General features: G+C 35.8%; 1 protein-coding gene across 2 annotated transcripts in view; it reads right to left on the bottom strand.

Annotated features, from left to right (window-relative positions):
• Positions 1-23543, bottom strand: part of DNAAF4 (dynein axonemal assembly factor 4) — a 55907-nt gene extending 32364 nt beyond the window's left edge. Inside the window, exons 1-4 of one of the 2 annotated variants that reach the window (XM_044232028.1) lie at positions 23268-23543; positions 22762-22909; positions 19028-19161; positions 1230-1461 (exon numbers count right to left, since the gene is read on the bottom strand). In XM_044232028.1, the coding sequence (XP_044087963.1) occupies positions 1230-1461; positions 19028-19161; positions 22762-22909; positions 23268-23390 (637 nt within the window). In that variant the 5' untranslated portion in view covers positions 23391-23543. The remainder of the gene's footprint in view (positions 1-1229; positions 1462-19027; positions 19162-22761; positions 22910-23267) is intronic. The other variant, XM_044232029.1, reaches the window with a different exon arrangement.
• Positions 23544-24129: the final 586 nt, after the last annotated feature.

Genomic DNA, 24129 nt, shown 5'->3' with positions numbered 1-24129 from the left:
TAAGCACAAACCAATTCATTCTTCAAAATTACTGTAAGGCTTTGGGATGCTCAATAACAAACATTTAAAAGGTAATACTTTCCCAAACCAGGATTATACATTTTGTGTACTTTTTCCCCTAACAAATTGCTGAGTGAAAACATCTCCCTAATACAAACAGTCAGCTAAAATATGTTATGAATTAGATAATGAACATGGTTAATCTGCCTATTTTACCTGTGTAGCAGTATAACACAGTGGTGGTCACCTACTCTAAAGCTTGATCACCCACGTCCAAATTCTGACTCTGCCATTTATTAGCAGTGTTACTTTGGGCTACTAAGACTCTCTGTGCCTTTCCTCACCTGGAAAATGGGGATAATCATGGTTCCTAACTCACAAGTTCATTTATTGACTTTCCAACACACTAGATCTTGAGAGCTTACAGTAGTAAAGACCTAGAGTACAGTAGTAAAGCCTAGAGCATAGCTTTCAAAGATGTGGGTTCAAATCCCACAGATTTACTTATTGGGTAGTTTTTATCTTTTCTGAACACCTATTTCCAATAAAGTAAGAATAGCAGCACTTATCCCAAAGTGGTGTTGTGACAACTGCATGATACAACCAATATAATGGCCTGGCATACGGAAATCACCCAATAATTATTAATTATTATTATTACAGAAGTGATTTTACAACAAAATATTCCATTACTAAAGATGCTAACTATTCCCAAAACAAAGTTTACTATTCTAAATTCAGAAAAAATCAAACTCTTAGCTTTCAATAAAGAAATATGTGCTTTTACCTATTTCTGAACACATCAGGATCAAAGAAAGGCCAGATGAGCCACTATTTGCTTACAACTAAATTTGTGTAATAGTATTCATGTTCCTCAATCATATGAGGAAAATGTCTTTTTTAAAAAATATTTTATTTATTTGCCAGAGAGAGAGAGAGAGAGAATGAAAGCACAAGCAGGGGAAGCAGCAGGCAGATGGAGAAGTAAGCTCCTATGAGCAAGGAGCCAGACGTTGGGCTCGATCTCAGGACCCTGGTATCTGAATCACTGCTCACTCTCTCTTGAAAATGTCACTACTTCCTAAAAGAAGAAATAAATCTTTCATCTTACCCTCTATACTATAGTACTTATTCTCAATATGCCAAAATAATGACCTAATATTATAAATAGATTATGGAAAAAAAATAATGGACTCACTTTCCCAGAAAATACAAAGAAATCATCGTACCTTTTGTGGCAAGATTTCTAGATGCTGCAATTCTAGTAAGGCTTTTATGTTTTAATTTGTTTCTCTCTTCTCCAACTTGCTTTCCTTGTTCACAGAATTTCTCTTCTCTCTGAATTGTTTTTTGTTCTTCAGCTTTTCTTTGACATTCTTTCCAGGCTTCCAACTCTTTAGTTGCTTTCAGTCGTTCATTTTCTTTCATATCTTCTATTTTTTTCCTCTCCTCTTCCTCAATCTATAAAAATTACAATTATAAAACCTTGAAACATGCAAAAAGTAACATTTTAAAAATAAGAAATTTATTATAATAATTAATTAATTAATTAGTCTTACCTCTAAACTCTTATCATTGTATCTGTAGCAGTAGTAGTAGTGAATAAAAACTTAAAATGGGAATGGTAAATGATTTAGCATGTCATGGAATACAGGTTTTAGTTCCAGATTTACTATTAATTATTAATAAAATCTTGAGCAATCATTTTCTCTAGCCTCAGTTTACTCACATGTAAAATGGGGGCAGGTATTCAATTAAATGATATCTAAAGGCTTGGTTAAAAAAAACATTTTCTAAAAATCAAGTCAGTTCTCCCGAAATTTACATGAACACACATTTGCCTTTCTTTCTTTTTTTAGATTTTATTTACTTATTTGACAAGAAATCACAAGTAGGCAGAGAAGCAGGCACAGAGAGACGGGGCTGAACAGAGCGCCCGATGCGGGGCTCAATCACAGGACCCTGGGATCATGACCTGCGCCGAAGACAGAGGCTTTAACCCACTGAGCCATTCAGGTGCTCCCACATTTGCCTTTCTACTTATGCCAGTGTTCTCTTGTCTTGGGACTGAAGTTGCGCCAATCTTCACCTTAAGGAATGAGAGAACAGTAAGAAAGGAAATGGGAAGGATAAACTAGTAAGTGTGTCTCTGGTGGGTTTTGAACTTTGAATGCTGCTTCCAACTGCATCTGCAATAGCAGTTATTTGAAGCTTCCACCAGAAAAGCTAGTTATCAGATGAATTTGGAAGCAGTACATTGTACAGGAGTGTGCTAACTTTTTCTCCCTTTCACAAACTTCCTTCATATGGGCAAGGAAAAAACCCTGTGAAAGAGCAACGGGTTGGTGTATATGATTGACTCTACGTATCTGACTTTCCTGTAGTAACAAAAATATTCTCACCTCTATCCTCTGGAGAAGCAGTGTCTAACAGAACTTTTCTCAGTGACGGCAATGCTTTGTGCTATTCCACACAGCAGCCACTCACCACATATGGCCAAATAAGAACTTAAAATGTTGCTGATGTGACTGAAAAGCTAATTTTTTTTGAGTTTCATTGATGTAAATTTAAATTAATTTACATTTAAATAGTACATTTGGCACAGCTCTAGAATAATACATTGGGATGAAGTTTCCTAGATGCTGAATTACTTCAGGATACAAAATAAAAATAGGTATGAAACTGCACTAAAGAAGTGTTCTGTGGGGGCGCCTGAGTGGCTCAGTGGGTTAAAGCCTCTGCCTTCAGCCTGGGTCATGGTCCCATGGTCCCATGGTCCCATAAATCCTGGGATTGAGCCCCACATTGGAGCCTGCTTCCCACTCAGCAGGGAGCCTGTTTCCTCTCTCTCTCTGCCTGCCTCTCTGCCTACTTGTGATCTCTGTCAAATAAATAAATAAAACCTTAAAAAAAAAAAAGTGGTGTTCTATAATATCTGCATGACCTAATACCCTGTTCTGGAAGACTGTTTGTTATTTTCCAATTGGACTGTGGAACACTGACTTTAAAATAAGCCTCACAGATTACTGAACAGGAGTTTCCTATAGTCCCAGAATTGCACATAAGGCCAAAACTAAGCACAAAAGTAACTTTTACATATTCTAAGTTCAGAGAGTTGCCAGTGAGCTGCCAATAGGTTGGGCCAGAAGAATCTGTGGCAATGAACCAGACTTTAGTTGCCTGACGACAGGGCATGATGACCTGTCAGTGTTAGCCAGAGGCAGCCACAACCTAAAAGAAGATGACAACTTCACCCAGTTTAATGATATGTTTGCTTTTTTTCTGCTTCCTCTTTGCCCCAACAGATGGAAGAAGGGAAAAGTATGTAGAGTCAGAATACCCTCAGTCCCTCATAATCCCTACAAAGGGAATGAATTTTGAAAAGCTTTTAAAAATGTGTAACACTAAGTCTTAATTACCAAAAATGAGACTGTCCTTATACCAAAAAGTAACAGGAAAATTATGATATTATAGTAAAGATGTAATTAAGAAAACTAAACACACACACACACACACAATTTATAATAAGCCAAATAAGAAACAAAAAAGTTCTAATCCTTCAGGGGCTAAAAAGGAAGAGGAGGGACTAAAAAAGGCTTCACTGAATAGGTGACAGAGAGACTAGAATGAAGAGAAAAAGGTAAAGCATACCACAAAATTCATTATAATAAAAGGAAAAAGACTATGTCAAGGAGAAAGAGAAATATTAATCCTTGAAATTCTTTTATTAAAAAAATACAATATAAGAAACATAGCACTCTTTAAAGGAGGACTGTAAAGTAACAGAAAAACTCAGAAAGCTAGAAAAATAATCATCACATATGAAGAAACTGGATTTTAAGAACTCTGTGCTACTAAAAACAAGAAGGATGCCATTAAGTGTGAATTATTATTTTAATTTAGACAGTAAATGTAAATAATAGGAGGATAAGAACAGGTCCTAAACCAGATTCCTTAAAAGGGGAAATCTTCTTTTAATTTGGAATGAATGTCTGCTTCATTAAGTCAATGTTCTTTATAAGCCAATCTCTATTATGAATTACATGTACAAATCATAAATAAAATATTAGCAAACTGAACCAAGGGAAATATTAAAATTATAATACATTTGGATCAAATAGCACATTTCTTATTTACAATATTAGGAAGTCAAAGAGAAAAACATATGAGCTTAGTACATGCCAAAATATCAGTTGATACTAGGAATAAAAGAAAAATTTTAGCTTAATAAAAGGACTCCTACACGGAGCACCTGGGTGGCTCAGTGGGTTAAAGCCTCTGCCTTTAGCTCAGGTCATGATCTCAGAGTCCTGGGCTCTCTGCTCAGCAGGGAGCCTGCTTCCTCCTCTCTCTCTGCCTGCCTCTCTGCCTACTTGTAATCTCTGTCTGTCAAATAAATAAATAAAATCTTAAAAATAAATAAATAAATAAAAAATAAAAGGACTCCTACAATGTCACACTTCATGGAAGCACTAGAAATATTTCTAACAAAGTCACTAAAGCCACTATGTTTTATATTTTATCAGTTTCCTAGAGATCATAACCTATATAACAGAATTTTTTAAATAAATGTAAATTTCATGTATATTTAAAAATTATACATATGAATATATCTATTTAAAAATAATATATCTAAGATATATCTATTTAAAAATAAATATAAAACTATGAATACAGATTTTAAGTAAATAAAATTGTCATTATTTGCAAATAATATGGTAGATTACCTAAAAGAACTGAAATAACAAACTGACAGAACTATTAGAAAAGTAAGTTCAGAGAGTCAATTATCATATGGTTTCACTTATTTGTGGAACATAACCAATAGCATGGAGGACAAGGGGCTTTAGAGAGGAGTAGGGAATTTGGGTAAATTGGAAGGGGAGGTGAATCGTGAGAGACTATGGACTCTGAAAAACAATCTGAGGGGTTTGAAGTGGCGGGGGGGGGTGGGAGGTTGGGGTACCAGGTGGTGGGTATTATAGAGGGCACGGCTTGCATGGAGCACTGGGTGTGGTGAAAAAATAATGAATAATGTTTTTCTGAAAATAAATAAATCGAAAAAAAAAAAGAAAAAAAGAAAAGTAAGTTCAGCAAGGCAATCATATAAAAGATCAACTTTATATGAATTCATAAAAACTAACCCTTCTACAAACTGGCAATAAACAGAAAAATACAATGAAAAAAATCATTTCATTAGAAATTGATTTAAAAAAAAACATTCAAAATGCTAAGAATAAGCTTAACAAAATATGAGTAAGTCCTAGATGTATGTTAAATAATTTTGCTGGAGGGGACACTTGGGTATTTCAGTTGGTTAAGCGTCCAGCTCTTGATTTCGGTTCAGGTCATGATCAGGGTCATGAGACTGAGTGGCATGGGGTGTGGAGCCTGCTTAAGATCCCCTCTCTCCCTCTCCCTTTGCCCCTCCTGCCACTTGAGTGCATACTCTGTCTCTCTAAAAAAATATTAATAATAACAATAATTTTGTTGAGGGATAAGTCCAAATAAATGGAGATAAATGTCATGTTCCAGGAGGAACATGTAATATATTGTATTAATGTAAATATATTGATATTCTGAAAATTAACTTATAAAGTCAATATAGATCTAGTCAAAATACCAAGAGAACCTCTTAGGAAGCTTGTAAGTAAATGTAAAATTCACCTGCAAAAAAAATGTACAAGTTTTATAGAGGGATGAAGGGGTTGGCAATTTCTATACACAAATATCAAGTATAAAGCTGGACAAATCTATCAAAAAGAACCATTTCAGAGCACTAGAAACTAAGCAAAGTCAGCCTGCAAATTGAGAAGTGCTTGTTCTAGAATAAATGCTAAAGATACAGGTAAGAACAGTGGGATGTTGTGTCCTTCTGCCTGCGACAACCCAATGTCAGCCTAACTAATGAGAATGGCAGTTCTGTCAACATGAAACTAGCAAAAAGAACCTAATAGCTTTGTTGGCAAAAAGGGTGCACTCATTTCAGGGTGGGGGGAGATGAAAACCCATGTTTTTAGTGGATAAAAGTGATAGACTTTTTTGGGAATGAACAGGGAAAATGTGAAGTTGGAGTCTGAAGCTGAAGTCCTGGTTAAAGTGAATGTCTGACTAGTCAGAAAATTAACAGAAAGATCATGTAAATAAGAAAACCATAGAAGGTCTATGATAAGCTTACCATACAACTCTGGCTAAAAAGCTAAGTATTTGTTGGGGAGACAAATGAAACCATGGCGGGCACCTGGCTGTCTCAGTCAGTAGAATGTGTGACTCTTGATCTCAGGGCTGTGAGTTTGAGCCCCACTTTGGGTGTAGAGGTTACTTAAAAATACTTAAAATACTTAATACAAAAAATTACTTAAAAATAAAATCATTTAAAAAAAATGAAGCCAAGGAAGGGTGAAGACTGGCTCCTACCACAAAGGAGACTAGACTGACTTCACAATTAAAGCACAGGCAACCTTCTAAAAAATAAACAGCCTTCAATAAATAAGCTAACAAACAAATATAAATAAAACAGAACCCAGAATTGTTATAATCTATTAACTAAAATGTATAGTTTTCAAAAAATAAATAAAATGTACAATTTTCAAACAACAATGTTTCAGAAAATAATTGGTGAAAAATTTCTCAAATTTGATGAAAACATTAACCCATAGCTCCAAGAAGTTCGAGAAACCCAAAGTAAAAACACAAAGAGATACACCTAGATACAACTTAGTAAAACTGCTAAGTTAATATAAAAGCCAAACAAATAGGAAAATCTTGAAAGCAGCAAGAGAAGGAGGACTCATCATATACAGGAAATGACAATACAAATAAGATTAATTCCTCATTAAAAATGATGGAGGACAGAAGACAGTCAAAGCCTGTGTTCAAAGCATGAACTGGAAAAAAAACATATAAACTATGAATTCTATGTCCAACAAAACCACTCTTCATAAATGAAGATGAAATAAACATATTCTAAGTTAAATAAAGCTGTTGTTAGCAGACCTGTCCTATAAGATATACTAAAGAAAGTTCTTCAGGCTGAAAGGAAATGGCACCAGATACTAACTCAGATCCACAAGAAGGAATGAAGATCCGCAAGAAGGAATATGTGCAAAAGTATAAAACACAATACAAATAGATAAACAAAATATGGCATATACATGTTAATAGACCATTATTCAGCCTTCATATGGAAGAAAATTCTGACATATGCTATGATGTAATAAACTTGAAGATATTCTCTTAATGAAATAAGCCAGTCATGAAAGGACATATATGGTATGATTTCAATTACATGAGGTATCTATCTAAAGTAGTCAAATTCATAGAAACAGAAAGGAAAATGGCAATCTGAGGGAAGGGGGGATAAGAAGTTATTATTATTTAATGGGCACAGTGTTTTAGTTTTGTAAGATAAACAAAGTTCTGGTGATGGATGGTGATAATAGTAGCCCAACATTAATGTATTTAAAATCATTGAACTGTACGATTAACGATTTAAATAATGGGTTTTATGTTATATATGTATTATACCACAGTTTAAAAATAAGTTTAAAAAGACAATACAAATCAACATCAACTTATGATAAAAACTCTCAAAGTGGGTATAGAGGTAACATACCTCAGAATAAGAAACAAGATACATGATAAACTCACAGCTAACATCATACTCAATGGCAAAAAGCTGAAAGCTTTTCCCCTAAGATCAGGAATGAGACAAGGAAGCACACTTTCACCACTTATGTTCAACAGAGCATTAGAAGTCCCTAGTCAGAGCAATAAATAAAAGGCATCCAAATCGTAAAGGAAGAAGTAAAACAGTCACTATTTGCAGCAGACATGATACTATATATAGAAAACCCTACAGACTCCACCAAAAAAACTGTTAGAATAAACAAATTCAGTAAAGTTGCAGGATACAAAATCAATGTACAAAAATCTGCTGCATTTCTGTACACTAATAATGAGCTATCAGAAAGAGAAAGTAAGAAAGTAATCCCATTTACAATTATATCAAAAGAATAAAATACCTAAAATTAAATTTAACCAAGGAGGTAAAAGACGTGTACACTGCAAACCACAAGACATTAATGAAAGAAACTGGAGAAGGCACAAATAATTGTAATATTCCATGCTCATAAGTTAAAAGTATTAATATTGTTAAAGTGTCCATACCACACTATAATCTATGAAATTGATTCAATGAAATCTCTATGAAATTCCAATGGCATTTTTCACAGAAATTGAAAAAAAATCATAAATATGCATGGAGCCACATAAGACTCTGCATAACCAAAACAGTCTTGAGAAAGAACAAAGCTAGAGGCATCAAGCCCCAGATTCAAACTTTATTATAAAGCTATAGTAACTAAAACTTGAAAGTATGGTATCAGCATAAAAACTGACAGGTTGGGGTACCAGGTGGTGGGTATTATAGAGGGCACGGCTTGCATGGAGCACTGGGTGTGGTGAAAAAATAATGAATACTGTTTTTCTGAAAATAAATAAATTGGAAAAAAAATTTAAAAAATCTTTAAAAAAATAAACTGACACATAGATCAATGATAGAATTAGAGAGCCCAGAAGTAAACTGATGTATATATGCCAATTAATTTATGACAAAGGAACCAAAAATATATAATGGGGAAAGGACAGTCTCTTCAATAAATGATACTGGGAGGAAAATATATCCTCATGCAAAAGAATAAAGACTACTATCTTACAATATACATAAATTTAACTCAAAATGGATTAAAAAACTTGAATGTAGGATCTAAAACCATAAAATTCCTAGAAGAAAACATAGGCAGTAAATTTCTTGATAATTGGTCTTTGTGATGATTTTTTGGATTTGACACCAAAAACAAAGGCAAGAAAAGCAAAAATAAAAAATGAGATTACATCAATCTAAGAGGCTTCTGCATAGCAATGGAAACCATTCACGAAATGAAAAGCTACTGAACTGGAAGGGGAGGTGAACCATGAGAGACTATGGACTCTGAAAAACAATCTGAGGTTTCTGAAGGGGCGGGGGGGTGGGAGGTTGGGGGAACCAGGTGGTGGGTATTGGAGAGGGCACGGATTGCATGGAGCACTGGGTGTGGTGCAAAAACAATGAATACTGTTATGCTGAAAAATAAATAAATAAAAATTAAAAAAAAAAAAAGAAAAGCTACCGAATGAAAGACAACATTTGCAAATTAAAATATCTGATAAGGGGCTAATATCTAAAGTATATAAAGTATTCATGCAACTCAACACCAAAAATACAAACCATACAATTAAAAAATAAACAGAGTATCCAAATAGACACTTTACCAAAGAAGACATACAGGTGACCAACAGGTACATGAAAAGATGCTCAACATCCCTAATTAACAGGGAAATGCAAATAAAAACCACAGTGAAAAATTACTGTACACCTTTTAGAATGGCTAGTATCAAAAAGAAAAGAAATAACAGGTGTTGATGAAGATATGGAGAAAAGGGAGTCCTTGTACATTATTAGGGGGAGTGTAAACTGGTGCAATCACAATGGAAAAATCATATGGAGGTTCCTCAAAAAATTAACAATAAAACTACCACATGACCCAGTAACTCTACCTCCAAAGAAAACAAAAACACTTATTTAAAAAGATACATGCACTGTCCCAGCTTTATTGCAGAAATATTTACAATAACCAAAACATGGAAACAATCTAAGTATCTACTGATGGATGAACAAATAAAGAAAATTTGTATATATATATCTATATATATAGACACACACACACACACAGACTAGGATATTGTTCAGCACAAAAAAGAATGAAATCTTGTTATTTACAACAACATGGTTGGACCATGAGGGCATTACACTAAGTGAAACAAAACAGAGAAAGACAAATACAATGTGATCTCACTTATTTGTGGAATCTAAAGCAAACAAAAAAACCCTAAGTGCATAGATACCATGATCGAAGTGTTTGCCAATGATGGGTTGCTGGGTTGGGTAAAATGGGTAAAAGGAGTCAAAAGGTACAAATTTCCAGTTATAAAACAAATCATGAAAAGGACTGCTGACATTATATTATATTGTTTAATTTTAAAAAAAGACCTTGCCTTTAATCTCTTGGTTTCTTTAAAAACCTACGATTTTTTAAAAAGTGACAATTTTTATAGAAGAATTATAACATACATTGTTGAGTTATAACAAATACATACACACGAATGGCAAAGCAACCCAAAGATAGGGGAAGATAACAGAGTTGTATTAGAGGAAAGCTGCTATATTTCACTGGAATTGAGTCAGTGTTTACTTAAAGTAGATTCTTATGAGTTAAAAGTACACCCAGCAACCATTAAAAAGTTTTACAACAACATATGTGTGTGTGTGTGTGTATGTATGTATATATATATATATATAAAATAAAAGAGCTCTAGTTTCAGCTTTGACAGGCAAAAAGACTCTTTCAGAAGATGAATAAATGGAGAAACTCAGAGTCAAAGGTGGAGTTTAAAAAAAATCAGACACTAGAGACCTTTAAAGCCTCTGATACCTACAGCCACAGCTAACATTAAACACAGCAGCCCTATTAAAATAAATTGATACCCTAACAGTCTAATAACCTCAGTTTCTACTACCTGATACATGTCTAGCTTTCAATCAAAAATTGCAAGACATGCCAAAAGGCAAGAAAAATACAAACATAAAGAGACAATAACCAACAGAACCAGACTCAGATATAACACAAATGTAAGAATAATCAGACATGGAATTTAAAATAACTATATGGTAAGAATTCTAATGGAAAAAGTAGACAATATGCAAAAATTCCAGGTAAGAATATCTCTTTTTTTAAAGGTTTATTTATTCTAGGGAGAGGAGGGGTAGAGGGAGAGAGAATCTCCAGCAGACTCACCACTGAGTGCAGAGTCCAACTGCAGGTTAACCCACAACTGTGAGATAAGGACCTGAGCCAAAATCAAGAGTCAGATGCCTGAGCCACCCAGGTGTCCCAGGTAAAAGTATCTTTAAGTATTACCTCCCACATGTAGCTATAAATCATCCTAATAATGAATTCCTTTAAGAAAGAAAATTAAAATTCAGTCTAAAGTTTAATAAATATAGTTTTAAATTTTTTCTTGAAAGTTATAAACTTCTGAAATTATTTAGTTATGTTCTATGGAAATGGGAATCTGGTGTTTAGAAAGATAGACATCTGTTACAGCCCAAGCTAAAATGTAGTTCTCTTCTGTGAACTAAAACCATGGTCCCCAAATCCATATGTTGAAATTCTAACCCTCAAATGTGACAATATTTGGAGACAAGACCTACAAGGAGGTACTTAAGGTTAAATAAGACCATAAGGGTGGGATCCTAATAAAACAGAATCAGTGTCCTTATAACAGATACCAGAGAGCTTTCTCTCTCTCTCTCTCTCTCTCTCTCTCTCTCTCTCTCTACCATGTGAGAATAGAGTGTGTAGGCAGTCATCTGTAAGTCTGGAAGAGAGTCTTCATCAGAAACCAAACTGACCCACACCTAGAGCTTGGCCTTCCCAGCCACCAGAACTATAAGGAAATAAATTTCTGTCGTTTAAAGCCATGCAATCTGTTGTTTTTTGTTTTGATAGTTCGAGCCAACTAAGACACTTCTCTTTTCCTTTTGGCAGATTTTCAAAATAGGTGAAAGGGCCCAAAGAAATCAGTAAGAGCTATAAGGAGAGCCAATGGCTAATTAATTCACAAACCAAAAATAAAACTCATGAATTACAGACAGGAACTTGTTCAGCTTTCCAACAAATTAGGACATAGGTTATTCTCCCTTTCACCTATTTTACTTCATTACACTGATATCCAAACTTACTATAAAAAGCATAAGAATTTGTAAGTAAGTTGGAAACTATACATGTAGCCAAGGATAAAAGCAAACTCTTATTACACTAATTAGTTCTCTCTCTCTCCTTCAACAGAAGTTATTAGGTGGTAGAAAATTCTGTTTTTACACTATATGACTTCATAACCGTATCGTGATTTGTTTGATATCTTTTAAAGATTCAGATTCAGCTTACTGATGGAGAAATTTTTCTTAAGCATGTACCAAAATTTACTATACACAGAGACTGTATCAACACATTTAATATTACACATGTTACAAATTTCCTGTTTGAGTAGCCTTCAAATTCAAGGAACAAGGGTGCCTCTCTGGCTGTCAGTAGAGCATGTGACTCCTGATCTCCAGGTTGTAAGTCTGAGCCCCATACTGGGTGTGGAGAGTACTTAAAAAAAAAAAAAAAAGAAAGAAAAAAAAAGAAAACACCAAAAAAACCCCGCAAAGACCAAAACTGACAGAACTGAAGAAGAGAAGGTTTCTCAAACCAGGTTTGGGCCAATGAAAATGAGTTAATATACTTTTGACCCTAATCTTCATCTTATCCTTGCTGCTCAGTAATAATTTTATTCATCTCTGATAACTGATGTTTGCAAACAATTTCCTTTTTAAAGATGCTTAATTTCATTCTGCTACTTCCATCTCAAAAGCCTTTGCTGTTGAGAAGACAAGAACCATTCAACAACTTTGGTTCTTTCAATTTTTCTCTTCTTCCACACTCTGTTCTTTCCAAAGTTAACAGATACCCTAATGGGTAGAATGAATGAGTGAATGACTGAATTTTAACCACATCTCTATAGAAGATGAAAAAGTTTGAAATAAAGAAAAAAATTGGACATACACAGGATTGCTGAAAGTTTACTTCTACACAAATGCTGTGAATCTGGAATATACTTACACAAAAAGGAGGTAGGTCAGCATTCTTGACAAAATGAATATATAAGAAAGGCATTGTCAGAGATTACTGCCTTTTGGTGATGTTACGACATTAATAGCTAAAGTTAATTTCTCATATGCTTAGAAATTTGTGAGATTCACACAGAAAATCAGTACATTCCTGTTAGAGCAAAAAGAAATTAAAGTAGGAAAAATGGGGTGCCTGGGGACGCAGTCAGTTAAATATCTGACTCTTGGTTTCAGCTCAGGTCGTGATCTCAGGGTCATGAGATCAGAGTCTGCTTAAGATTCTCTCTCCCTCTCCCTTTGCCCCTCCCTGTTCACATGTGCACACACACATGCACATGCGCTCCCTTGCATGCGCGCTCTCTCTCTCTCTCTAATAAATAAATCTTTTTTTAAAAAAAAGTTAGGAAAAATAACCATAAGAAGGTAAGTATTGCCCTCTTTTTAAAAAAGTTTCTTTACTATGAAAAAATATGTGTTTATTATTGGGAGAACATAGAATATACAAAAAATTACTAGTAATTTTATCATCCATTAATTTTCTATTCATTTTTTCAATTATGAAAATAACACTGTAAAGTCTCAGGATATAAAATCAATATAAAAAAATAGTTGCATCTCTACACTAACAACAAATTATCAGAAAGAGAAATTCAGGAGAAAATCCAATTTACAATAGCATCAAAAAGAATAAAATACTTAGGAACAAATTTAACCAAAGGAATGAAAGATCTGTACACTGAAAACTACAAAATATTGCTGAAAGAAATGAAAAAGACACAAATAAATGGAAAGATATTACATGTTCATGGATTGGAAGAATTAATATTGTTAAAATATCCACACTACCCAAAGTGATCTGGAGAGTCAGTGCAACCCCTATCAAAATTTCAATGGCTTTTTTCACAGAAATAGAAAAAAAAATCCTAAAATTTATATGGAAACAAAAAAGATTCTGACTAGTTAAAGCGATCTTGAGCAAGAAGAGCAAAGCTGGAGGTATGATACTTTCTGATTTCAAACTATACAAAGCTATAATAATCAAAACAGTATGGTATTGCCATAAAAAAACAGATACTCAGATCAATGGAACAGAACAAGAGAGCCCAGAAATAAACCTATACGTATATGATCAATTAATTTTTGACAAAAGTACTAAGAATGTACAATGGTGAAAGGATAGTCTATTCATTAAAAAAAAAAAGGATAGAAAAAAGTCGATGTTCAGATACAAAAGAACAAAACTGGATCCCCCACTTTGACCATACAAAAAAATCAACGCAAAATGGATTACTGAGTTGAATATAAAAACTGAAACCTAAAACTCCTAGAAGAAAACATAGGTGGTAATCTCTTTGACATTGGTTTGGCAATGACTTTTTTGATTTGACACTAAAAGCAAAGGCAACAAAAGCAAAAATGAGGCGAGACTACATCTTCAGAGCTTCTGTACAGAAAAAGAAAACATCAACAATATGAAAAGGTAATGTGCTGAATGGGAGAAATATCTGCAAACTATATAACCAATAAGGGGTTAATATGCAAAATACAGAAAAACTCCTATAACTCAGCAAGAAAATAAATAAGAACTTTAAGGCGGGCCAAAGACCTGATTAGTCATTTTTCCAAAGAAGATTTATAATAGACTAATAGACAAACATATTTAAAGTAAACAAAATCACTATCTCCAAAAGGTGTCTACACTACCATGCCACGTTCACTGCAGTATTATTCACAATAGCCAAGATATAGAAATAATCATTTTTTAAAAGATTTTATTTATTTATTTGAGAAGGGGAAGGGGATAGAGGTAGAGGGAAAAGCAGACTCCCTGCTGAGCAGGGAGCCTAACATGGTGCTCTATCCCAGGACCCCAAGATCAAGACCTGAGCTGAAATCAGATGCTTAACTGACTAAGCCACCCAGGCACCCCTACAGAAACAATTTTAAGTGTCCACTGGTGGGTGAATAAAGAAAATGTGATATGCAGTGTGTGTATACATACACGCACACATTACACACATACTTAAAAAAATAGGTATCCACTTATTTTCATGTGTAATAGGAAAAAACATAACTAGCACATAAGATTGATGGCAGGATATGTTGTTTAACATAAGAATGAAGTTTGAAGTAAGTAAAATAAAAAAATACGTTGAGCAAAGAAAACATTAAAGCAAAAAAATATTAAAGGAGAAGAGAACAGGAGGTCCTCAGTTACAACAAGAATTGTGGAGGTGGTACATGAATGCCCGGAGTCTGGAACTCACTCTCCAAGTTTTGAGCCAAAAGCTGGGCTCTGTTCTGAGACCTCCAAGGGCTCTACAGGGAGACCCTCCTGGTGCTCAGAGTCCAAGACGTCACCATAGGAGTGTGTGTTGGATCCGGACCACCCCAGGGAGGAAAGTAGGTTTTATTTCATTTGTAATGCTCTACAAGACATCTCAGAAGTTAAAAAGCAACAAAAGTGGTTTTCCTTAAAAGAGAAGAAGAATCTTCTAGATACACCTTGAGGAAGCAATAGTCACAGGGTAGCCTGGGTTGGAGGGTCTGAGTGGGACACGGCTGGGTGGGGATAAACAGGGAGGTGGAAGGGACACCCCAGCACTCTCCTGGAAGAGCGTGCACAGGTGTGGGGTTTGTGTACACAGTCCCAGTCAAGGCTGTAGGAGGAACACTCACAGATCCTGGACCCTGTTCCCAGCATATGACTGGCACTTAATGCTGAATCACTGTGGCACTGGGAGGAGTGTCGGAAGGCAGGGCCGAGGGGTGGCTGGCGTCCCTGGTATATCAGCATATACCAACCTCTTCTCCTGAACATTAAGCTCATTATATACATACGCACACACATATATTATGTGTATACTATATATAACATATGCATAATTTATATGAAATATAACATGATATCGTTTACACATAGAATTTTTTTTTTCAAGTTGAATTCACGGAAACAGAGCAGAATGGTGGAGGTCAGGGGCTCCAGGGCAGGGGAAATGGGGAGAAGCTGTAACGGTATAAATTTCTAGCTGTAAGTAAGCACTAAGATCAAGGTAAGGGTAACTATATGAAGTGATACATGTATTTTTTAATTCCATCGAACATGTATTTTTTATAATGTTCAGTTAGCCAGCATATAGTACATCATCAGTTTTTTTTTTTAAAGATTTTATTTATTTATTTGACAGAGAGAAATCACAAGTAGATGGAGAGGCAGGCAGAGAGAGAGAGGGAAGCAGGATCCCTGCTGAGCAGAGAGCCCGATGCGGGACTCGATCCCAGGACCCTGAGATCATGACCTGAGCCGAAGGCAGCGGCTTAACCCACTGAACCACCCAGGCGCCCCACATCATCAGTTTTTGATGTAGCATCAACAATTCATTAGTTGTATATAACACCCAGTGCTCATCACAACACGTGCTCTCTATAATACCCATCGCCCAATTACCCCATCCCCCTACTCGCTGCCTTTCTGTAACACTCAGTTTGTTTCTTGGAGTCCAGAGTCTCTCATGGTTTGTGTTCCTCTCATATTTCTTCCCATTTAGTTTTCCCTCCCTTCGTGATATATGTATTAGTCAACTTATCTATGGGATTCCTTTCACAAAATATATGTATATCAACAGTTCAGATTGTACACTTTAAATATATTACTATTAAATATATATATTATATATATATCAACAGTTCAGATTGTACACTTTAAATATATTACTATTAAATATATATATTTTTTTGTCAATTATACCTCAATAAAACTAAAAAGTAAAATACTTAAAAGTAATATAATATAAAAGTAATAAAATACTTAAAAGTAAAATAAAAGCTACCATAGCAGCACTTTGAAGGAAAAACAAACAAAAAATGTATTTGATCTGTAAAACTTCTCAATAAGAAATATCAGAGATAATAAAGGTAAAAAATAAAATTCAAAAGGAATAGTGATACAAAGGCTGAGTACACTAACAACACAATTAGGTGTCTTAGGATGGTAATAACTATTAATAACAAATAAGGTAAAAGAATGAAGATTTCACATGTAAAGAATAGGTCAAAGGAATTAGAACAGGAGATACCAAAACACAGAGCCCTAAGAATGGTTTATAGGGAAAATGTTAAACATGCAAAAGCAAGAAGCAGGATGATGAGAAAGTAAATAGGGTCAATAGTGCTGATGTGCTTTGGAAGGGAAGAAAATGCAGAAAAAGGAGGGGCTGAGGCATATAAAAAAATGCTAGGAACATGAACATTACTATTAAAAAGTAGAATTTAAAAAGAGCCAAGCAGTTCCTTGTGGTTTTTGTACATTGTACACACTTCCAATAAAGAGGGCATCCGGTTCACTGATAAGAACTTTTTAAGACCCTATAGTATAACCTAGACAATTTCAGAAAGCAACTCATACCTCATCTGCATGATTATACAAAGTTGTTTCACAGTTTGAGATTTCTGGTTTCAACTTTATGAAAATGACAGAAGAAAGTACTTCAAATTTCATCTACCTAGGTTAAAAGTTCAGAGCACAAAAGTGTAGTAGTACTTCCTCTGAAGAACAAAACAAAATCAAAACTCAAAAGAAAAGAGGGCAATCTACAATACAAAATAGTGAAGAAGACAGACAAAGCAAGCAATAGCAGTCAAAACTGTCAGACAAAGAGAGCATGCGTCAGAAGATCAGTTTGGCATCAGTATTCCAAACTTTCATTAATCACCTCAAAACCCATACCTCCACCTCAATCTCTTTCCCTCTTGCCTCCTTCACAAGGAGGCAAGAAAACAAAGGATTCTTTTAACTGTGTGTGTCCTTAAGAATTTTCCTAATCCTGGTATTCCTTATTCCTGCCCTCTAGCGTCCAAAGATAAAATATCCTGCTCTTAGCTAAGACTAATTTTTTCACCTATTTCAACCTTCGGCCCACTTGTTCCATCATCATCATCAATCCCCTCCTTTGGCTGTATTATCAACTTTTCCCTCTCTACTAGCTTTCTTCTTCAACATATAAATATGCTCAGGTTCTTACATCTTAAAAATACAAAAGCTCTGCTTCCACCCTGCGACCACTCCATACTCATTAGCCAAAATGAGCTTTTCCAAAATACAAACCCAATTAATTTGATATTCTTGCTGAAAAATCCCTAAAGAGTTCCCATTACCTTTAGAAAGATTTTCAAGATATTAAGATTTTATTTCCAACCAATAAATATTCCCTCACTGGGCCATATTCTGTCATGGAATTATCTGTCTTGTAATCATGGACAAACTGTCTGTAATTTCTCCATTTACTCCTCAGTTACCTGTAACTCATTCTCCAATATGCAAAATATAGAAGAACTCATATAACTCAGTAGCAAGAAAATAAATAAAAACTTTTAACTTGTAAAAAACAGAATAGATAAATTTATAAAGACAGAAAGCAGATTAGTGGTTGCCTGGGACGGGAGTGAGTGGGAGAAATGGGGAGTGACTCTTAACAGGCACAGGGTTTCTTTTGGGGTAATGGAAATGTCCTAAAATTGATTGTGCTGATGGTCACACTTCTCTAAATATTATCAACTAATGAATTGTAAGCTTTACATGGGTGAATTATATGGTATGTGAATTATATCTCAAAAAATATATTGCTAATTAAAGCTTTAACTTGAGGGGAACCAGAGTAGCTCAGTCAGTTAAGTGTCCGAATCTTGATTGCAGTTCAGGTCATAATCTCTGGGTAGTGAGACTAAGTCTAGCATCAGGCTCCACTATCAGCTGGGAGTCAGAGTCTGCTTGGGATTCCCTCCCTCTCCTTCAGCTCCTCTCCCGGCTAATGTGATTTTGCTCTCTAAATGAAGAAATCAATCTTCTTTTAAAAAAGTTTTAACTTGGAAGCCTCAACAGTTAAAAAGATATTAATATGTCAGTGTTCAGTGTTCAATCTAGGCTCGTACTGTTTTAAATAGTCATATCCATGTTTTCCAAGATTGAAAAAGAAGTAAAACACTTTTACCATAGAAAATTATAATTTTTTTACTCCCTTGGAAATAGAACATTCTCCCTGAGACAAGTAAATCTATTATCTAACTTTTATACTCTCCACTTTCATATAGATTTTTAGGAACACATGGAAGTAATAGAGAGCCTCTATAACATAGTAAGTCCTATAACCAAAGTATAAATAAAGAAGTGAGGAAGTACAGTGATTGGAATAAATTATCCTCACAGAGTTTACTATTACATCTTTAATGAGAGGACTTTCCCATCAATCTGCAACTTACCTTCATCATAACATTTAGTGCATATTTTTGATCTTCTCGCCTTGCTGCTGCTTTTGCTTCTGTAGCTTCTTTTGCTCTTTCTTGTGCTTGTAAAATAGATTTCTCCCTTATTCTTTGCATCATCTCTTTGTCGACTAAAACAAGAAATATCACTAAATTAGGATTATGATGAGTGTTTTACTCAGGAGAAAACTGCTTAACACCCTGATCCAGGATGCAATTTGGGTGGGGGGCGGGGGAGGACAACTTCACATGGAGAAATGAAAGCATTTCTCAATATTAAACTGGCCAAGAAGCTAACATTAAAAGGTAAGCAGGCAACTGTAACAGCAATTATTTACTACAGAGGTAGAGAAGGAGAGAGAGAAAATATGAATGAGAGAAAGTGGGAACAAGTGGAAGGGTGAATCAGAGTGAGAGGGGAAACACTGAGGACAAGGAGAGGGACATAAAAGGGAGAGGTGTAATGGGAAGGGGGGGAAGGGGTAAAGAGGGAGATGGGACAGGATGGAGGGAAAGAGTACACATTCATCCTTTTCCCTCTCTTTCAGGAAACCAAGGATATTTGCTTATAAACCTAATCACAATAAATCACCACTATGAGGTCTCCTAGAAGAGAAGATGAGATTTGTTTTGTGATAGCATAATAAATACTACAATTTTGGGACGCCTGGGTGGCGCAGTTGGTTGAACGACTGCCTCCGGCTCAGGGCGTGATCCTGGAGTCCGGGGATCGAGTCCCACATCAGGCTCCCAGCTCCATGGGGAGTCTGCTTCGCTCTCTGACCTTCTCCTCGCTCATTCTCTCTCTCACTGTCTCTGTCTCTCAAATAAATAAAATAAAATCTTTAAATAAAAAAAATTAAATAAATAAATAAATAAATAAATACTACAATTTCAAAGTAGTGAGTATAAAAGATAAATGTACTTCATAATATAAATGTCTTCGTGATACTTGTTGATACAGCTGTTGTTTGTTGCCTACATTCATGATGGAAGAGAATGCTAAATTTCAGTTAACAGTTTAAAAAAAAGTCTGGAATTTTAATATTCAAAGAAGTTGCCTTAAAAAGGAAAAGGAAAAAAGAAGCATGGAATTTTTACTAATTCAAGATCTTAACTAGGCCTTCGGACTGGAATTAAGTCTGAAACTTCTCCCAACCCTCCTCCTGTTTAATAACAGTGACAGACAACTGGACCAGATTCAAGGATAAAGGTAGCTAAAATAACCTACTTTCACATTGAAAAATAATGAAAAGTACACCAAGAAAAAACTTCAGAAGAAAACTAACCTATTATGTTCTGAAAAATGAGGAAGACTTGGCATATAGACTGGAGTTCCACACACTTCGTGTGAGAAACAAAATTGTTAAAAAAAATAATTTCACTGAGTTGCTGTGTAACTGAGTTTGATTTCTAAAGGAATTTCAACCCTGGTTTTTGAAGTAAAATCAATGCTCATTACTTATTACATAAGCTAGTTTTAAGACTGTGTTGATCAATCCAAATCAGAGTTGGCACACTATGACCAAATCTAAACCTCTGCTTGTTTCCTCTAGCACACAAGTGAAGAATACTTTTTACATTTTTAAATAGTTGAAAAATCAAAATAATACCTTGTGACATATAAAAATTAGATAAAATTCAAATTTCGGTGTCCATATATATGCATTGTCTATTGGCTGCTTTTGTGCTATCATAGAAGAACTAAGTAGTTGTGACTGAGACCATAGGGATCCGCATATTCAAAATACTATCTGGTCCTTTACAGAAAGAATTTGTTAAACCTTGGTTTAAATGGTCAAAATTTGGAATGGATGACCATATTACCATGAAAGAGAAGACTCAAGCAAGTGTGCATTGAAAGCAGATTTGTAAAATAGAGAGGGAGATCATGATTAGGAAATAAAATTCTCTTCCCACTCCTGGAAAAGATAGCCAAGGACGTTAAGAAGAGAATTTGACATAGAAGAAAGTGTCATGTAGGGAAAAGTAACAGGTTTTCTGACATGATTCTTCTTTCTCTCTCTCTGTGTTTTTTATTTATTTACTTGTCAGAGAGAGAGAGAGAAAGAGTGAGAGAGCAAGAGAGAGAGCACACAAGCAGGGGGAGCAGCAGGCAGAGGGAGAAGAAGGCTTCCCGCTGAGGAAAGCGCTCAATGTGGGACTTGATCCTAGAACCCTGGGATCATGACCTGAGCTGAAGGCAGACGCTTAACCAACTGAGCCACCTAGGCATTCGTTGATTCTCCTTTATATCCTAAAAAGTTGGCAGACAAAATATTTCCTGGAGAGAGACAGACACACACACACAAACATTTAAGTCACTGGTTCTCAAGCCTGGTCAGTCATCAGAATCACCTGCGGTCCCACCATTCTCAATCTGTTTATTTTAAAATCAGCCATTATAAAATAGATGATGGTTCTGGTACCATCTTACTTTAAAATTAATATCATCAACAAGAACTGAAATAAATTAAAGTGTTTACATTTGATCTTAGGTAAGAAGTCAGAACACCCCGGGTGTGTTTCACAACAGAATTACTGAATTACATCTCAGAATTACTGAATCACAAAGGAAGAAATGAGGAGGACAGCAAGAATGTGGTTTTTAAAAACTCTTCAGTTAGTCTGGAACCCACTAAAGAGCTAAGGTAACCTGGATATAGTAATCTGCCTGAGCCAGTATTTTCTGAGCTGAATACTAGACTTTAGAGAAAAATTCTACCTGGTCTTGGGGATTACAAAATTAAATTCCACTGCAAGGTATCAAGAAATAATTATTATAAAGGACTGCAGGGTGCCTATCTGGCTCAGTTGGAAGAGTATGTGACTCTTGATCTTAGGGTCATGATTTCAAGCCGCAATCAAGTGTAGAAATTACTAAAAAATAAATTTAAAAAAAGAAAAAGCAAGCCTGCAATCTCCCCATTGTCAGTAATTCCTACTCAAGACTTAATGCCAGAGGCCTAAGAGAAATTTCAGGCAGTAGATATAAAGCCCTAGAATAAATAACAACTAGAACAGGGAGGAAGGAAATAAAGGCAAAGCAACAGAGGGCAATTACTCAACCACAAAGTCAGCTGTAGCAGAATAGAGTACTCTTTAAGAGTACAGAGAACAGAGGATCTCAGCTTTGCACACTATAATCCCTGGAAAGATTTTACACTCACAGAAACTGATTTGATTGGTCTAGGATGAGTTTCAGATATCCGTATTATTTTAAAGTTTTGTAGGTGATTCAAATACATAGCCAGGGTTAAGAACCACAGCTCTAGAGTCAAATTGCTAAAGCTCCAGTTCCAGGCTGCCACTTATTAGTTGTGGGACCTGTGCCAATTATTCAACACTTCTGTGTCTCAGTAGCCTCACCTTAAAAAAAAAAAAAAATGGGAATGGGTAGGAGGTAACCAAAGTAATAGGTTGTTCTAAGGATTACCAGATGTGTTAATGTCTAATACAAAATAAGTGCTCAATAAAGATCATACCAAGAGGCCTTATCCTCTGAGAATGCAAGCTCACATCTGTTTGATAGCTATTATAAATGTGCTCTAACTTTTGAATGATTCAATCTTTATGTTATTTAAGCAGCAGCTGAAGCACTATGTCATTTAAATCATGCTCACGTTCCTATTTTTTCTTCTAGAAGAGAAACAGTTGTTCTGAAAAAAAATTTTTAAGGTATAAAATATAAAAAGCACAACCAGATGAACATCTTTAGGTAAAAAACTTACCACCTGACACAGAAAGGGTCTCCCACATGGCCACTTCTTTTTTATATAATGTGAATACAATAGTGTCATTCCCAATCTTGGCTTTGCTGTTTTCATCGTCTATGGGTGCATAGAGAAACACTTCAAATAGAAATGGAGAAAAGTTGACCTATTCAGACGGAAGTAAACAGAGGTTAATTTAGTTAAACAAAATAAAGACACAGCTATTAAGAAACAAGTGATAGAGGTCCAGATCCCTTTTCTTAAATTCCTGCTATAAATGTATCCGATTAACAAGGCATAGGAAGAAACCCTGGATAAAAATAATCTCTGGTCTGATGACATCTTTCAAAGATGAGGTATCATCTCATGAGATTCTACTTTAAAAAAAAAAAAAGAAGAAGAAGAAGAACTAAATTTTGGGACGCTTATTTGCAAGAATGCGCGGGTGGCGTCTACTGAGCCGCGCTCTCAGAAGCTTGGGACCACACCCCCGGGGACTCGGCGGGCACAACTCGAGTTCCTACCTTCAGATAGTTTTCTGTGCAGAACACGTCCGCGTCTCTGACGCAGACGCCCCGGAGAGGCACAGAGATAAACACCGCCGTCTTTGTCTGCTGCCAGCTGTAATCGCTCACCTGCAGCGGCATCCCGGGAGGTGGCTGGACCGGAGGATGCGGATGGTTAGGACTAGCGCGGCTCGGTTGCTACGGCAACCGGGGTTACCACGCACCAGCCCTTCCGGGTCAGTTCGGCCAAGGTGCCCCGGCTCCCAGCGTGCCCCGGGCGCGCCTCTGAGACCGCCTCACAAACTGCCCCCTCGTGACGGCCAGGGCTTCTAGGAGCGGGCGGTAAGACTACTTCTGTGGCTATAATCCATTCCCTGGAGCCTGAATGAATCATCGAATAAATAGGTCTTCCTTTAAGAAAAGAGCTTTGCTCCTGAGGATGCAAAAAAAGAACAACAACAATAATAAAGAGTTACGGTAGAGAGTGACCTGACCTGTGAGAAGCAGGTGCACCGCCCCTGCGCCTAGCAGCCCTGGCTTTTGTTCTGATGGAGGCTGTCAGAACATCGTTTGGTGTTCCTGTTTTGAAATTTCTTGGCTGTGCAGAGGTCCTGACCTGGGAATTTAGCCTTTACTATTGCAGTGCTCCAAATCCTGTTAACTGTAAGGCCTCCAAAAGATCAAATGTAGGGTTCCCCACATGGCTTAAGACCTGGAAAGAAATGGGACTTAGACTTATGACTCAAGTGACAAATGCTTGGCTGCAAGGATAGCTTGGATTTACACGGATACATTTTACAATTGCTTAAGAAGAAAGGACCTTAGCTCTGGAGTGACCTTGAAGGTGATGTAGTTCATCCTGCATATTTAAGGAATTTGA

The sequence above is a fragment of the Neovison vison genome, chromosome 13, assembly GCF_020171115.1.
Source record: "Neovison vison isolate M4711 chromosome 13, ASM_NN_V1, whole genome shotgun sequence".
Classification (NCBI taxonomy): Eukaryota; Metazoa; Chordata; class Mammalia; order Carnivora; family Mustelidae; genus Neogale; species Neogale vison.
Note: the sequence above shows the minus strand (reverse complement) of the source record. Positions and strands in the feature narration are given on the sequence as shown.